The 17,680-nt window shown below is 40.5% G+C and overlaps 1 protein-coding gene across 1 annotated transcript; it reads right to left on the bottom strand.

The window, feature by feature from the left end:
* Nucleotides 1-1,418: 1,418 nt before the first annotated feature.
* LOC125896206 (desmoglein-3-like) lies at nt 1,419-17,446 on the bottom strand. The gene is made up of 14 exons (XM_049588596.1): nt 17,399-17,446; nt 15,570-15,725; nt 13,935-14,076; nt 12,869-13,038; nt 12,600-12,734; nt 11,338-11,523; nt 10,258-10,449; nt 9,896-10,083; nt 9,593-9,735; nt 8,702-8,923; nt 8,141-8,395; nt 7,405-7,526; nt 4,622-4,927; nt 1,419-2,399 (listed from the first exon to the last, which is right to left on the bottom strand). The coding sequence occupies exons 1-14, from the start codon at nt 17,444-17,446 to the stop codon at nt 1,419-1,421; spliced, it is 3,246 nt and encodes a 1,081-aa protein (XP_049444553.1).
* Nucleotides 17,447-17,680: the final 234 nt, after the last annotated feature.

Below are 17,680 nucleotides of genomic sequence, written 5' to 3'. Positions count from 1 at the left end.
TCTCCAAACTGTGAAAACAGGTTGAGAGGGTGAGCTACTTAACTGACTTGTAACTGAACAAAACCTTTTTAAACTTCAATTTAAAAATGACTTTTGATATCAATAACAAACAACTACAGTAATTAATGAAGCATTAAAAGAGTTTGTTAACGTCATGCTCCTTGTTCAGTAGTTAAGTCAGATTTCAGATTAAAATCCTGTTGTCTGAAGTACATAACAAGATCTTTGTTGTTGGATGCTTTAATAACCTAATGATACATTATTATAGTAGTGTGCGTCTGGTCTATTCTTGGACTTACATGTACATGACATATGAACATATACATACAATTACAAAAGAAAGAAATAAACCACAAAGAAAACACATTTACACAGAGGTAATTTTCTCTGTTTCGTGTGCCTGTATAAGCAGATGAAAATGGATGGATGGATCTATATGAATTTTTCTGGGCTGTTAATCTGCAATTCAAGTAAGTTAAATGGCACTACTACATACAAATTTGCAGTGATTGCTTATGGAGGGTGGAGCCTATCCCAGCTGACCTTTGGCGAGAGGCAGGCTACACCCTGGACAGGTCGCCAGATTATCGCAGGGCTAACACATAGAGACAGACAACCATTCACGCTCACATTCACACCTTCGGACAATTTAGAGTCACCAATTAACCTGCATGTCTTTGGACTGTGGGAGGAAGCTGGAGTACCCGGAGAAAACCCACGCTGACACGGGGAGAAAATGCAAACTCCGCACAGGAGGGCTCCCTCCTGGGATCCAACCAGGAACCTGTGGTTCAAACCCTCTTGCTGTGAGGTGACAGTGCTAAACACCACAGCACCGTGCCGGGTCTGGGCACAGGATTTATTTATTCAATTATTTCATTTTTTTCATTTGTAATTTTTACCATGTTTATCATCTTAGTTTGGCATGTTGGTATGATCGCATTTGCTTATTAGCACTAAGTACAAAGTACCGCTGAGGCTGTTAGTAGTGTGGCAATAAACCAAAGTACTGGTCCAGTTCAAATGATGACCTGATGATGGTGCCACATGATATCACAGTTCATTCTAAAGGGAACATGAACCCCATTTTTTGGCAGTCCCTCTCATAGATATGGACATACCTTCCCATCCCATCAAAGAATCACCAAAGTCAAGAGGATGTATCCTCTGTGTGCCATCAGTGTCTGTATAAAATTTCACAACACATCAAATGAGACAAATGAGTCTAGATCAAAGTGGCCCAACTGTGGCATCCATACAGCCACAGTGCAAACATAGCTGAAAACTATCACGACTACATGGCTGACTGAGATTCTATAAAAAGACAATATATTTCTGTTCCTGTGTCGGTACAAACGTTAGATAAATGAAAATTTTGATTTTTACATGTGAGGGTATTTTGTCTGGTGGTGCTGGGGTTAATTCTCATACATGAAAACCGCCTCTGCTGATGCTGTCGACATTCTTCTCTCGTCTCCTTCCTGTGTGAAAACTAGCTGTTCCTCTTCAAACTCTACTGCTCCCAAACTGATGGGTCGACTTATCCGCGTCCCTGTACTACACTGACATGTCTCAGCTCCACTCTCTGACTTGATCTTTCGACCACTCTTCCTGACACCCATCACCGTTCCTGGGCCATGAGAAAATGTCCATGTCTTTACTCCCTGTTTGTCCTCCATCACTTTGTTGCCTCTTCCTCTACCAATACTGAAAGTCCCAGTAGTGTTTCCCCTGTGCAGAATCATGCCCTGCAGGTTGCTGACAGGCCCATCAGCCAGAAGCACTGTGTTCTGAAGTTGTGGTTGGACTATGTAATGCATTGGCTGCATCATAGGGGTGGTGGTGTAGTAGACTGGCTGCTGCTGTAGTACAAGCATCTGAGCCGTAGAGGGCAGCATGACTGTGGTAACAGGACTAATATGGGTTAAATGAGGCATGCTGCTGGTACAGTGTGAAAACTGCCCATGCATGCTCCCGGAAGCTGATCTATTAAAGCCTGTGACACTGGTGGTATTTATCCCATGCATGCTGCTGGAGGATTTTCTGCTTAAGCCCATGACACCAGTGGATGACTTGCTGATGCTGCTGACATTTTGGGTTTGCTCTTGGATCTTGCCTTGGATGCTGGGTGGTTTACTCTCCAATAAGGGCACAGCAATGTGGTCAACTTTATCCACCTCTGGTGCGATAAAACTTTGAGGTGTCGGAGGTCGAGGAGGAGAACAGATGTCAGCCAGCTTCTTGAACTTTAGCTCGAGGTCATCGAGAAAGTGCAGGTCGTCGTCAGACTCCAGGATGCTGCAGCAGCCCACTGAGCCAGCAGGAGAGCCCTGGCCTTCATAGTCATACTCAAGCACACAATCTCTTGCTGCTTGCTTCTCTGCTGCACAGCTCGCTTTCTGCATAACATTAACACCAAGAAATTGAAAGACATGTTAATCTTGTCTCCCCCAGTTCCTCGAATAAAAAGTCAGTAATGATTACCTCTGGCACAGCTTGAACAGTCTGAATAATAAAACATGTATTACCAGCGCTAATGTACTCAAGGCAACATTTTGATAACGGTATTAACAGAGTTTGGAATAGCATGTGTCTCTGATTACCTGGTATAAAACAGTTATTTCAAAACCAAACCAAACAAAATTGAACAGTGTGTCTATTTGCCCCCAGGGGAGAATAATTACACTGCAGCTGTTTGACTTTTTACATCCATCCCTATGTTGCTTGCTGATTATGGATCCCAATGTGAGCTGTGATTGGCTGGTACTCCTTATATTGACATGCCAAGGTCAGAAGCAGTTAAGATTGAAGGAATAGGTCAGGGCTAGGGCTAGTACTGGCCATTGTTGGATATTCTCCATGATTAAAGTTGTAAATGCATGAATAAAAAACTCAAAAAAGCACTGCCAGATAGTCAGGTGACGTTGTATAAAGATCTACACAGTCCACAAGGGCTGTGTGTCATGTTGGGTGGGTGGGACAAGCATAGGACTTTCACTTTGGAGACTAGGGTTTGAGTTAGTGGTGGGTGATATACATTGTTCACGATAATATTGTCATTGTTGTTTTAATGATGTGCAAATTTATGTTATTGAGTATGCAAAGGACTTCACAAAAACAACTGAAAACACACGTTGAAAGGTTGAAACCCCACACATTCACTGTACAAGAGTTACGTAACTTGCGTGCAGCAGCATGCCGCAGTACGCCTAGGTGGTCACATGATCTCTCACGGGCACCTTCCCAGCAGGTCAGCCTGCTGCTAAACAATCATTAGTGAGACAACACCGATGCTACAAAAGGCCGTCACCAGAGTCAAACAGAGAGAGCAGGTAAAAAAGCAGCAAGAAATGTTAAGAACATTTTTCCATTAATATCATCCACGAGAAACAATTAATGAACTATAACTCAGGCTGTTAAAAACACATATTTAAAAGAATATCGTCTAATTATCGTTATCTTCAAAATATCGAGATATTATTTTTTGTCCATATCGCACACCCCTAGTTTGAGTCTTGTGTGAGTCAGTGTTGGTTTATTACTTTTATACTTGGCTAACTTATTATTTTCAGTTTGTAGGATGTATAAAACTGCTGAATGCACACTGTGTACATAAACTTTCACAGAATAGCTGAAAAGACTCATTTGTGTGGACGTCATATTTCAATATGGCTAGGATGACTAGCAATATACATCCCGATGTAAATAGCCATATTGGCTATTCCACCTTGGGTGCAAGTAGTATTGTTGACTATGGACACCTGGGAGCAAATAGTATCCACCAAAATAGATAAAATAATAATAATAATAATGATAATAAAAATTAACCAGCTTTCCTCCAAAATCAGCTCAGAACATTAACAGCAGTAATGCTGCCAGGCAGACCAGACAGGAATTAGAAATATGCCATCTAAATGTAACTAAATATAGACCCTGATATTAAACAAATAATATATGAGCAGGACAAAAGAGCTGAAATACAGAAGTATTAATGGCACTGTCCAAAAAGTAGCTGGCTCACAACATCGTACACCACACTGCTCCTGAGAAATAAGTCACATGAAAGATGCTAGATATGCTGCCATTTTAAATCTATTATGTGGTAGTAACACACCTGGTACTGTTGCGGAGAGCATTGTCTTATTTTGCCTCAAACTAAAATGTACAGCATAATAATAAATCAAAAATAATGAATCAAAATCACACACATAGTTTTAAAATGTATACTTTCATATTGCCTCCTTTTCTTCAAAATTCTGAAAAAGGGAAAAGTAGCTTTTAAATTCGCCTGAAGCATAAATTACTACCTAAAATTTCTCACTAAATCAAATTTTACATATCCACTTCCTGCTTAAATTCTGACCCATGCACACACTGGTTTTCCTGTACAATGAGGGGCGATTAGCAACATCTTGGATGCGCTAACTTCCAGTTTCCAAATAAAGTGAATTTGACTGTCTCAATAAACTGTTGTTAGTGACAACCTGTCTGATACTGATGTACAGTGTCACCATGCTCCCAATCTCAGCAGTGACTTTGGTTTCTTCCATATTACTAACAATGACAGAACTATTGAGGGTAAGAGTTGTAATAAAGCAGCATCAGGCCAATGGTCCCTCACCTGAGAGTAGTACTGATGCAGAAACACATCAGAGAGGGCAATGTCATCCATGCTGTCATACTCTAACAGTTGTTCCTTCATTGAGTATGTCTCTCTCTGGCTCCCTCTGGACTCTCCAAAGCTGCTCTCCCACATCCATCTATCAGCACCGTACCCAGACTTGTACATTTTGTTGGCAATGCCCATCTCAAGAGTCCCAAAGGTAGTTGCTGTGTTTGCTTTGGTGTTGGAAGCCACTCTGCTGGCCTGTACATTAGATACAGCAGCAGATGTCATCTGGACTGGAGAGCTAAGCAGAGGGATCTCCTGAAAGACATAAGGACAGGGACTGAATAGAGACATAGAGGTTTGTGTGCTAAACTAGATCATCAAGCCGGACTGCCCAAATAACTCATTGGGCTCTAGTTTCCCGGCGCGGTGCAGGGTGGCGTAGGGTGGCGAACCCCGGGCAGAGCTAGTTTCGAGCAGCGCAACCCGATGCGCGCTCAGTTTGGTAGTTTGGCAGACAGAGGTGCGCTGAGATGGGTGTGGCGGCGCAGCAGGGGGAGGTGTCGACAGATTCAGCTTGGCGCAGTGACAGTTTTGTGCCAAAAGGCTTTGCCGAAGGTGTGCTAAAAGCTCGCTAGCTGAAACCAGGTCTACTGTCGCAGCCGGTGTAAGCTGAAGTTTGGCTGACCAGCGGACAGTGTGCACACGTCACCAAAACCTCACAGGCAGGTTTCCAGAATGTCAGGCACATTAACAATGTAATAAATACCCAAAAAACACTATTCAATGCAACTATCTGCAATCAGCACATAAATGTATCTCTATATCGACTGTCCCGTCACGTGATGTCAGATCAAAGGGGATTGGCACCGTTTGGCACGTTTGGTACGCGTAATGGAAACCCAACCTGATTTGATTAACACAGCTGCAAACTAATGAGTTCACATCCCTCTCAGCCAACCACAAACAGCCACAGCATCAGATAGGGAGTATATATTCAGCATCTGTCATCTTAGAAAAGTCAAAAGAAAAGAAACAGAGTGAGACTGCGAGAGAGAAAGAGAGAGCGCGCATGCACGAGAGAAACGCATCATTGATTTACAATTGTGGTGACCTCCTCCCAGGCTACCTTTGCATCATCAGCCCGTGGAGGTCTGCTCGCAGTTCCGTATATTCAGACACTGCGAGCTTGGACCTCCCGGACCAAAACATCAGTTTCCTCCTGGGAGAATTTTGGCCGTCTGACGCTGCTGCTCTCTTCTGCCATGGCGAATTGAGTGAACTCTCATTACGCCTTCACGCGGCGCATTTAAGGGCGAGGAGAGGAGCTCATTTGATTGGTGTGATGTGTGTAAAACCCACTCCACGCCTTCTCTCCTCCCTCTTTCCGACTTGCGCAAGTAGGAGGGACGGAGGTAGGAAAGAGGAGTAGCTGCGCCAGCGCGAGCATTGTGCCAAACTTGCAAAATCCGCTTGGCCACACCCAGTTGGCGAAGCGCAGGTGCGCTGCGCTCCCGCCTCCCCCGGTCTGCGAAACTAGAGCCCATAATCTTAAAAACATTGACTGTACTTTTGAAAGCTGGAGATCTCCAGGAGAGTACAAATCCTCATCTGGTGCTGCTGCAACATTTTTACATCAGAAGTATATGACCACACACACTTTTCATCAAAGAAAATACGTAGCAACCTTAGGTTATATATGTCCTGTATGTAGGCTTCAGTGCTTACTGGCATAATGTCTGTATACACACATGTACACTACCCATACGGAAATGGAATACATGGCATATATGCCTCTATATCAAGAGTGATGTTGCCATATATTACCTATCAAGCAATATATTACGATAGAATACTTAAGATTCTAGTTGGGACAAAACACCAGTGAGTGTCTGCGGCATTAGACTGTCAGCTAAATGCAATGTAATGTAATACGTAGTAATATTCAATAATAGGAAGAATATATACGTAGAACATACACATACAGATTACATACATTTAACTTATATGTGCACACCATGTTTGTCATGAATCAAATGTATATATGTGTGTAATATGTATATTACACATTTAGACAAATACATGTTATATGTATGAATAATTATGCATGTGACATATATGGCAATAAATGTTTTATACATATATAAACATAAATATATGTGTGGGCTGGACTTACATGTCAGTACAGTATATGAAATTGTTCCAGTATCTAATAGGTTACATATATAGTTTGTAAATAAAGTACATATATGTTTTTACGTTATATGCACATATATTTAATACGTGGACATTAAATATTTGTACACATATTTCTGCATGAGTAACCTGATTAGTGCTGCCTTTAGGAAATACACACCACAGTGTGGATCACAATATCAAGATACAGACACATTAAAATCATAGAATTCAGGTCACTTCTTGTTTTACTTTTCTTGTTTATTTATGACATGCTGAAATGCAGTGTAGGAGTTGAATCAGAAAGCCAGTGAAGTGAACCAATAATGTCAGAAACACAGTAATATAGCGGTTGATGACATCAGCTAACATTAGCCATCATACCAGACCAAGTGGGGCTATACCATTAAATTCCCTGAGTGCACTGAGGGGTGTGTTTTTACTTAATACAACATGTGTGCACAATACATACAGTGTTAATATGCTTGCTGTTGGAGTGATTGTGGGGCACAAGTCATTTTTCACCAAAATACCAAAATTTTTAGCACTTTAGCACTGCATGCTTCAGTCTTCATGTACTCCTGAATACAGAACAGTCTGTTTCACACTGTATATTTTACCTTGTTCTCGCCTCGGCCCTCCATATGATAGACCATCAAGTGTTCTCGGGTTTCAAAAGGAAGTTCAGAGAAGCTCCCCGACACTCCTCTACATGAGCAGGTCATTAGTAATAAACCTACGGCTGAAAAACACAACCACAACAGTAGGCAAAAATATTAAAGTTCATATACTGTACATCGTGAATATCCAAGTAATATCTGACATTGAGATGTCTAGCAGCAGCTTATTGTTTCAGAAATATATCCAAGGTATGTACCTCACAAACCTCACTGTGAGGATCAGTTTCTGTTTTTTTTTTTAATAGAAAGTAGCAAGTAAATTTTTATATATCCATGTAGTAATTCCTTTTCACCTCCGCTGCATATGGGTTGGCAGCAGAAATTGTTGACTTTGAAAACCTGACAAAGAATAAAACCAAAACTGTACCCCACAATAAAAATATGTTTTCTTTGGTGAAGTAACTCTTTAAGTAACTTTTTCATTTTTTATTGATTTATCTATTTTTATCATTTCAGACTTTCATTAAATATTTGATATCAGCCATATAATGGAGAGTATGTAAATGATAATGTTTACTACTGCAGAGAAATCCAAAATAACCTTGCCCATCAGTAGCACATCTGCAGTGTCACTTGAGATATTTTAAATGCTCATTTTGGTTTAACCACAATTCTAGATCATAGAGGTGTATTTTAGGCATAATTCCTGAGTCATGCTAACATAACTCATACTCACCAAGCAGCATCAGAAGTCCCAGGATCAGTGCCCCCACTCCCAGTCCTGCAAATGTAGTTGAGGATTCCTGGAGAGGAGCTGCTTGACCATCTATACCTACTGGTCTGCAGGTCTCTCCTTTCTCACAGGAGCACACATATAGGTCCAGGTACTGAGGGTCTGGGCAGGTGAGACCCTGCTGGTCCTGGATGATGAAAGCGACCTGGTAGTGACCAGCCCAAAGAAGTTTCAAAGCCCTGAGGGATGCACTGGTACCTAATAGCAAGAAAGAACAAGAGGAATCTCACTGCTCCAGTGCAGGAATAGCTAGCTAGATTTTAATGTTTCCTTTTTTTTACTGTTAATGTTCCCAAAATTTGACTGCACAGGGGCATTGGAAAGGATGCCCTCTGTCTCCCCTTTCACTTTGTGCATTTTTCATCAAAACAGTAGGAGCTGCCAGCCACTCTAACCACTGTTATAAACAATCACTACTTCCTCCTGAGGGTAATTAGAATTTAAACCATTTGATACAAAACAATGTTCACACACACCGGCAATAATAGAAATAAAGTATCGTACCATTTAAAGGTTCAACCCTCCACTCTTCCTGGCTCTCCTCTTCCACAAGGAGGAAGGTGAAAGGGGCTGAATTTGGATCTCCATCTTCATCCACTGCTGTAACATTAATCACCTCAGTGTCTGAGCAGATGTACTCCACGTGGTTGGTCAGTGTGGGGCAGTTGTCATTTACATCTCCCACCTGCAATGCTATTGTTCCAGTGACGATCTTAGTGGGCACATCTGTGGGAATCAGGAGACACAAGCTGTCTACAACAAGAAGTACAAACCAAGTGGAATCTAAACAGTGAATTGTCTATAAGAAAACCAAAGCAACATCTGTAAAAGTTGCGTGGCTGCATAGTAGGTGTTGATTCAGTGTGATAAAACTTTCACACGACCAGGAGCCATGTAGTTCAGTGTTAATATCACAAGTTTTGTTTAATGGAACTTTTAAACTATTCAAGCAGATACATAAAGTCTACACTTCTGGCCACATCAGTACAAGAGTTCAGTGCAATAAAAGACTAATTGGCTAATCCCAAGCTCTCCCAAGCAACTCTCCAAATTTGAAGGTATAGTATGCAGGAATGTTGATTACTGTTTGTAAACTGGCTTACTAGCAAAAGTGAAAGATAGAGTCAAACCCAGATTCACTCTTGTTTTAGAACAACTATATTTGTGTTTTTTTGGCAATGCATCTACGGTTCTCATAGCTTTCTCTTAGATGTGTGCTGCTTACAGTCTGGCACCTGGTTGCTACCATTGTAAGAAGTCTTAACCTCCCCTGTGTGCTAGGTCCAGGAATATATCAGAGTAACAAGAAAAATAAGAAAATACAGGCACAGGATTATGAAATTCCTGCATACTATGTCTTTAATACAACAATTATTACACATAAACAGAGCTTACCCTGAGTCAGACTCAGTATTTTAGCGTAGTAAGTTCCATTAACCAAGAATGGGGACTCTCTGTCGGGGAACTTTTGAAGTCTAATCTCTGCTGTTTCTGGGTCAATCAATAGCCAGTTGTCAGGATCATAGCCTTTAGCATATCTGTGGAAACAATGTGCAGCAATGTTTAGTCTTTAGATTACAACAATTAAAGTAGTCATACATTTTACTTTGCTGGTTCTAATGTAATTTCAATCTGAGATGTTTTATGAATATGTATTTATGGAGCTTATAAACTGAAAGTAATGTGACTTCATCTCACCGAACATTTTCTGCAGGCTTTCCGGTGTCAGGGTCAGTAGCTGCGAAGACAGTGATCACTTCCATCAATGGATTTTCCTCTGGGTTCTCCGAAACAGAGACAGGCTTTACTTGGGGTTTAAACACGACCCCCTCAGGTTCATTCAGCACTGCGATGTTCACTGGGTAAAGTTTGCCTTTGATTGGCCTCTTTTTATTGGACTGGTTTGTAACTGAGCTACCAGCTCCTGCCCCAGTCCCTGCTCCTGTCCCAGTTGCCATGTCAATAGATACCCCTGCATTAGTTCCCACACCTCCTCCTCCTCCTCCTCCTGCTCCTCCTCCCCCTCCTCCTCCTCCCCCTCCTGCTCTGCCACCTCCTCCTCCTGCTCCACCACCTCCACCTCCACCTACTCCTGCTCCGCCTCCTCCTCCTCCTCCTCCTCCACCACCACCTCCTGCTCCTCCTCCTCCTCCTTGACCATCGCCATCATCGTCTCCATCTCCTATAGCTGGGGCAACATTGGATACTACCACTCCGAGCTTTATATCAGGATTTTCCTCAAAATCAACAGGCTGGAAGCGAAAACAGAACAAAGCCACATCAGTTTACTCTCACAGGTCACTGTTTAACATGAATACATTGTTCATAAACCACAAACTGTTGCCCGCAAATGACTGAAAAGTTATGAACACAAGATTTCTTTCCTTTTTTAGTCATCAGGCTAGACAAAATCAGCAATATATGCCAAACATAGACTGAAGTTAACTGTGCAAACAAAATAAATGTATTAGTAGTTAAAATAAAAATGTCTCTTATAAAACCAAGGAAAGAAAACAACTTTTTGGGAGGTAGACAAAATGGTCTGGTGGAAACTAATCAAGACTAATATCAGTCAGTGAAACCATGTATTCATCTACATCTACATACATATATTTTTAGGTTACTTGATTGTTGTAGTTGGTTTTAAATGAGTTTTGACAAAGATAGACATAGAGGAACATTTTGGTTTTCCTGTTATGAGATTCATATAAGGAAATACTCATTAGTTTAGAGCAAAAAAAAAAAAAAAGATTTTTCTCATTTTGATTTCTGGGGTAAATTATGGGGCAAATGCTCTTGATGAGATAGTATACATTATGTTATTTATAAACTACTGTATGCATATAACCAAGTCAAATTGACTGCTAGGGGCATCTTAATTATTTAGCCTGTCCCAGAACTAATAATTGTCCACCTCTGTGAATGAACATGTGATGTTTTGTGATGTCTGTGAAATGTCTGTGCCTGTGATATTTGTGATCGGTCTCTGTAAATGTACAATTAGTGGAAACAAATTTCCCTCTGGGATGAATAAAGTAAGTCTAAGTCTAAGTCGAAGGAGAAAGTATTTCATTTCTACTGAAATGATCCACACATACTGCTTTAAGGATGCTAGGGTGCTGTGATACAGACAGATTTACCTTTTCAAGCATCAGAACACCTTCGTTGGTTTTGGGATCAGTCTCTATGCTGAATATTCCATCTTCATTTCCAGTGACAATATCAAAAACAGCCAGCCAGTTGTCACTTTTCTCCTCATCATCATCCAGCACTTTGAATCTCATGACCTCCACATAGGCTGTGTTCTCCACGATGCTGCCTGTATACTACGCAAGAAATATTTTTCATTTTACTATCATCCCTTTAAATCGCTATAAAGGAATACATCCTCCCGCAAAAGGCCATTTGTATAGTAACTGCTTAATTTGTGAAGAAAACAATGTTGTCACAATAACACAAACAAACTAACTGATTGGGGAAGCAGTAGATAAGCTGCTCAGCAAGGTGAAATTACTGTTTTGCCAATGGAGCCTGTCTTGAAGAGAGCATAGATACATTTTTCTTTAAGGTCAGTTTTCAATGGAAATGTTTTAGAGAAATGCATGTGTTTGGAAAGTACTGATCATATGACTGGATACATGAGACTTAGATTTTACTGCATAAGTTGTGTGAGAGTTTGTAAACAGATTCCATTTAGATTTTCTGTTGTCAGATGCAGACCCCATGACTTAAATTCATCAGAATTTTCACAGTTTTTGGATTCTTCATTCACTGGAAACATGTGAGAAAAGCAAAATTAACTTCCTTTAAGAAAAGTTAAAGAAAGTTGGAGAAATACACTTATCTGCTTTATGGCAAAGAGAGATGAGAAAATTGATGTAATGCTCATGTTTGCCTGTTTGATGAACATGAAGGCAGGCTCATTATAGCTGGTTGTTATCATGAGTCTGCAGAGCCTCTAAAGCTCACAGTTTACCATGTCACGCTACATTACTAATTCATGCAAAAAGTTTCAAGGCAACCAGTGAAAACTGCAGGAAGTTACTGCTCATAACTACAGTTAGAAATATTTCACATAACCCTGTTGTTGTTTTTTACATTTTGGTAACACATTGAAGAATCTGGATATTAAAAAAGTGAGCTTTTGAAGCAAATGCATAGCCAGAGGTTCTGTTGTAGTTCTATGTACAGATGGATGGCCAGTTTATGATACAGTGGCAGGATGAGAAGGTGTAGTATTTAGTTGACATAGCCAACTGGGAGTGTAATTTATACACAGTTGGTAGACAGGTTAGAGAAATTTCAGGAAGGGCTGTTTCCACACATGGTCAGGACTGTTTTTAATCATTGATACTATTTATTTCAAATTCTTTTTCTATGGAAACAAAGTCACAGTTGATACCTCATCTTTTTCCAGCTCGGGTACATTATCATTGATGTCCACTACTTTGACATGAATTGTCCCAGTGCCTGTGTTGCCTCCAGGAGCGCCGTCCAGATCAGTTCCTTCAACTGTTAAAGTGTAGGAGCTTTGCGTCTGTGGACAACAGAAGCACCAACACAGGTTTATAATTCAATAAGAGAAGAGCTCAACAATCCTATCAACCGTCTACAAATGTATTATAGTTGATGTAAGTCATATGGTGTTCCCACCACAGTAATGTGTCTGACCTCTCTGTCTAAGGTGTTTTCTTTGACGTAGATGGATCCAGTTTCTCTGTCTATGTAGAAGACGTTTCGGCCATCAGAGGACTCCTGCTTCACAAGGCTGTAGGCGATCTTTGAATGGGAACAGTTGGCCTTGTCTGCATCTGTAGCTGTAATCCTACCAACCATAGTCCCTGAACAAAAACAATGAAGACTACATTTAATATGTCTTAGATAACATTGTAATCTTCTGCTCTTTCAGCATCAGGACTATCACTGAATTAGGACTGTCAGAGTCAACCCAGAAGTGGTACCTAAACCGATGTATCTACCCTGAAATGTGTGTGTATATGTGTGTGTCTTTGTGTGTATGTAGACCCCACAATCGGGCAAAAAATGTGTAGACCCCTCAATGGAGCAAAACTAGTATGTGTGTATATGTGTATATGTTTGTGTCAAGTACAGTCAAGTACCCACGCTTGCAAGTTACCCATAAAATTGGCAGTAACATGTGAAAACATTACAGTTTAAGGCACTTCAGTACATACAGTCTCACAATGGATGAGTAACGTGACTGGGCATGTGCATGCATTTGAGCTTCAAATGCACGCACATGCCTCAGGGTATGCTGCTCTTAGCAAAAATGCATTTTTTGTAAAGTGCTGAGTATATGACTGGATAAATGACATTTGGATTATACTGCACAAGTTGTGTGAGATTTTGTAGATGGATGTTTTGATATAGTTTAGCTGTTGTTAAATACAGACCCTGATTGCTTCAATTCATGAAAATTGTTCACTTCTCCGGGGTTAGAAAAAAAAGTCTTCTGCACGAATTAAAGGTCATTTTGTGTTATTTCAGTACAAATTTTTAATTTGTGGATGAAGTATTCCTTTTAAGACTTCTCTCTGTATGCCATTGCAACAGGGCAACTCTGCCAAGTGACGCTATACATGTGAGAGTGATTTGTTGTTTTATGGGTAGTTGTTATTGGCTTATGTCTTGTCTGTAGTGATAATAGTAAGGTACATACAGAAGAGAGCTTTTAAATCTTATATTTTGAGTGTTGGTGGCAGAAAATATGTGTTACCTGCTGGACTGGCCTCTTTAACTGTAGCTGGAGGTACAGGGACAAAAACAGGTGGATTATCATTCTCATCCTCCACATCAAATCTCAGGTCTATTCTGTCTTCAGCCACAGTGCCGTTATTAAATCTGGCCACTCCTGTCAGCTATTGAACAGAAATAAACACACACACACACACACACACACACACACACACTAGATTACTAGATTTTCATAGCTCCATGTTGGAGCAGAGCAGTGGTGTGTTATGACCCTGGGTCATTTATTTGTGATTCTGCTGTTCTGTTGTTTTGTTGTTCTGTTGTTCCTCCCTGCCTGAGGGTGGTGCTGTCACCCTTAGTGTGTTTCTCTCTCTCCAGGTGCTGGCTGCTGATTGGTGGTTGGAGATTGGTGGAGCTGGTATAAAATGGCCGCTGCTTGAGCTGTTCTTCCTCTTCTCTTGGCCCTACTCCCAACTGCACAATGCTTCGTTGTACTGTGTTAAAAATGAGTTAATTGTGATATTAGTCCAGCAGTCCAGGTAGCCGTAGGGGTGGCTAGCCCTTTTTGTTAATCCTTTTCTCCTGTTTATTTATAGGGAGTCAGGTGAGTGACCTCTATTTTTATTTTCTTTACTTTTGGGTAGGTAAGGTAGTTTTGGAGAGTAGATTGTTTTGTTTGTTGTTTTGGGCCACGCCCACCCTGAAGCTTATTGCTACCCTTCTTGTTGAGTGTTAAATAAATTATCTTTTGTTGGACTGCAGCTGTGTGGCATTGGTCGTCCTTGGGAGTGGGGAAAGAGGGGAGCATCCTTTCATGCTATGTACCGGTTCTCCTAGGCTGGTCATAACATGGTGAAGAAAGTATTCAGATTTACGCTTGAGCACTATAAGTAAGAATACTCCACGACAGGTCAAAGTGCTGCATTGCAGTTCTTACATTAGTAAAAGAGAAGTGAGCAGCAACATTTACCAGAGCTTACAAAAGTAAGCAGAATTATAATTATTTCTGATGCATTATAGTGTATTTGCTGCAGTTTATGTTTTATCATACTGTAATTCATAAGAATGCATCATGGTTTATAAACTGACGATATATTTTGTCACAAAACACTAATCTTTGAAGTGACTACTAACAAGTGGCTATACCATAAAATTAAGTAAATCTTGTAAATCCTACAAGTACTGCAAAACTGTATTTTAATACAGTTCTTGAGAAAATATACTTTCCACCACTGGTGCTGAGCACATGTTGCTGTAGAGCTTTACAACGGACTTCTCATTAATCACTATTTTTTTTTCTTTTGTGGTACTCTGTTTTCTTCACGGCTATCACTGCTCCTCTGTTCATTTCAAACAAACAAGAAATGTAAAATGTAGCAGAAGATTTCTGTGAAATCACTCACCATCAGCTCTGTCGGATCAGGATGTCATTATGTGTGTTTGTGTTTCATTCTACCACCTCTACCAGCAACAACTCTCTTGCTGATCTTGATCTTTTGACAATTAAAGCCATTATTATGTCATCAAATAGACACTGTGGAGGATAGCAGTGCAGAGCTTTCATAAAATCACCTTAATTCAACAGCACATACTGAATTCTAGTTGATACATTAGTAAGTAGATGTGTAATAGGCTGTGTGCTGAGTTGTGTCCTCACAATGTAGGTTTCCCTCTCCTCTCGGTCCAGTGTTCCTCGGACATACACAAGTCCAGTGTCCTCAACCACAACAAACAGGTTCACTGGTTCTTTACTGGCCCCGGGACCCAGCAGAGTGTAGTGCAGGGTCTGCTCTGTGTCCCAGTCTGACCTGATCTGAGAGTGATCGTAACAATCATAACAACAATTAAGCCTTTTAAAAATATCACAATACAATCAAGGCTGTCCATTGCACATAATCAAGTAATGACTTAATTACTTATTTCTAACATTGAATGCCATTGTTTAAAAAAGTGTTTCTGTCTACAGTACATATACATGGCAGCTACACTCAGAAACAGTGTACACCTATTAACAACCCTAACTTGTACACGTTTTCTGTCGACCTAAGTCTGAATGTTGGCAATAAACATAAATCACGAGTCATCCGATATGTACCTAGTTTCTAGAGTTAGTGGGCTGCAGGAAAAGGGTTCTGCATTGCACTTGTTTAGGGTACTTTCCCATTCTTATTCTGTGAGTAGCATTTTGAACATCAGCCGTGCATCATATCTTGAGAATGTCTGCGATTGCTGTCTCCCTCTACAACAGCTGAGTGCTGTACAATTCCTGGGTGCCTCAGTCTCATGCTGGAGGGCAGCTCATCCCAAGTGTTGGCAGAGATGGCAGGACTAATCATACATTTTCTATTTTTGTTTTTTTTTTTTGATGAAAGCAGAAGTTGCAATGCAATCGTAAAACTAAGGAGGGTGAAGTCAAGCCTGAACACGAGCACCACAGTAAAGCGTGACAACTTTTATTTCTCCTGGCAATCTCTTTTTTGTTGGTGGAGCAGTTTCCAACTTTCCTCTGTCTCTAGGCTGTGTGTGAATGCGTATTTGCATATTTACAAAGGAAGAAAAGTTGAATGATTCAGACAGTAATCATATATGCCTTCTTCAATATGTCTCAGGTGCACTGCTGAATAGTGCACAAGCAAGACCTGTCATGCAGGCGTCAGTGTTATTTTACATCAGCGAACTCCTAGAATGAGTCAGTGTGAGAACATTGTAGACTAATGCATAAACACGTCAGCTTTTAGCATGAGGATATGTTCAATATTCTTAACCTGGGACTTTATTCTAATGTTTTTTGTTTTTTTTTTAAGAACTGTGTATAACACAGCCTTATTGTGAGCTGTGGTTTGGTCAAATAACTGAGGAAGCTCACAGGATTGTTAGCAGTGGTGTAGCTCAACAATCTGGGGCTCCTTTTACTACATGTCCTCAATACATATTTTAATACAGCCTCTACATGTAATTTAATCAACAAATAAACAGTTATAGTTGTAATTAATAGTGACGAGTTTACAACATATTTAAGATTTACACAGTCGAAATCTCAGCATATTTCAGCTCTCTTTTCTCAACATCACCCTGAACTGCACTATCACTGTTTTGATTTCAGCTAAAGACCTTTATTGGAATCCTCCTTTTCTGTATTGTCTCTAATGACAGGAGCAAACAAAGGCAAGAAATGCCAAAATAATTATTTAAAAAGGCTCCATTAGATAACTGTGTTTGAGTCCAGTGAGAAGCTGTTGCAGAAGTTTAAAATAATCAGTGAAGTTATCCAATTAATTAATATTATGATGACAAACAGCTTCCAGTAAAGGTCTGGGATGAAAACCTATCAACGCTTCCTTCATTATAGACTAGACTATCATAATTTACCAAGCCGACATATTAAATATAAACCTTTTGGTAGAGAAATTCAAATAATGTCTTTGCTGTTGTCTGAAGACATACTGTAAGAACACAGAGATAATATGATGTGAGGGAACTTCTTACCCTGGCAACAGGCTCCCTTGTATTGTAATTATAATTCTCTTTAAGCATCTTCGTTGGGACAACCCAGTCTCTCTTCTGGCGTCTGAGATGTGGGACACTGGCTGCATCGTCTCCCAAACACCCCCACAGCTGCAGAGAGAAGAGGACATGTGACTGTGGTGTTGCTTCTCCAACTGTAACTTTTTGTGTCTGTTTTCAGATCAGTTATTTAACTGAACAAAATGCATTGTACCAAGATTCAAATTCAGAAGCTCCTACAGCAGCTCATACATCCTGCAGTGT

Source organism: Epinephelus fuscoguttatus, linkage group LG10 (assembly GCF_011397635.1).
Source record: "Epinephelus fuscoguttatus linkage group LG10, E.fuscoguttatus.final_Chr_v1".
Lineage (NCBI taxonomy): Eukaryota > Metazoa > Chordata > Actinopteri > Perciformes > Serranidae > Epinephelus > Epinephelus fuscoguttatus.
Note: the sequence above shows the minus strand (reverse complement) of the source record. Positions and strands in the feature narration are given on the sequence as shown.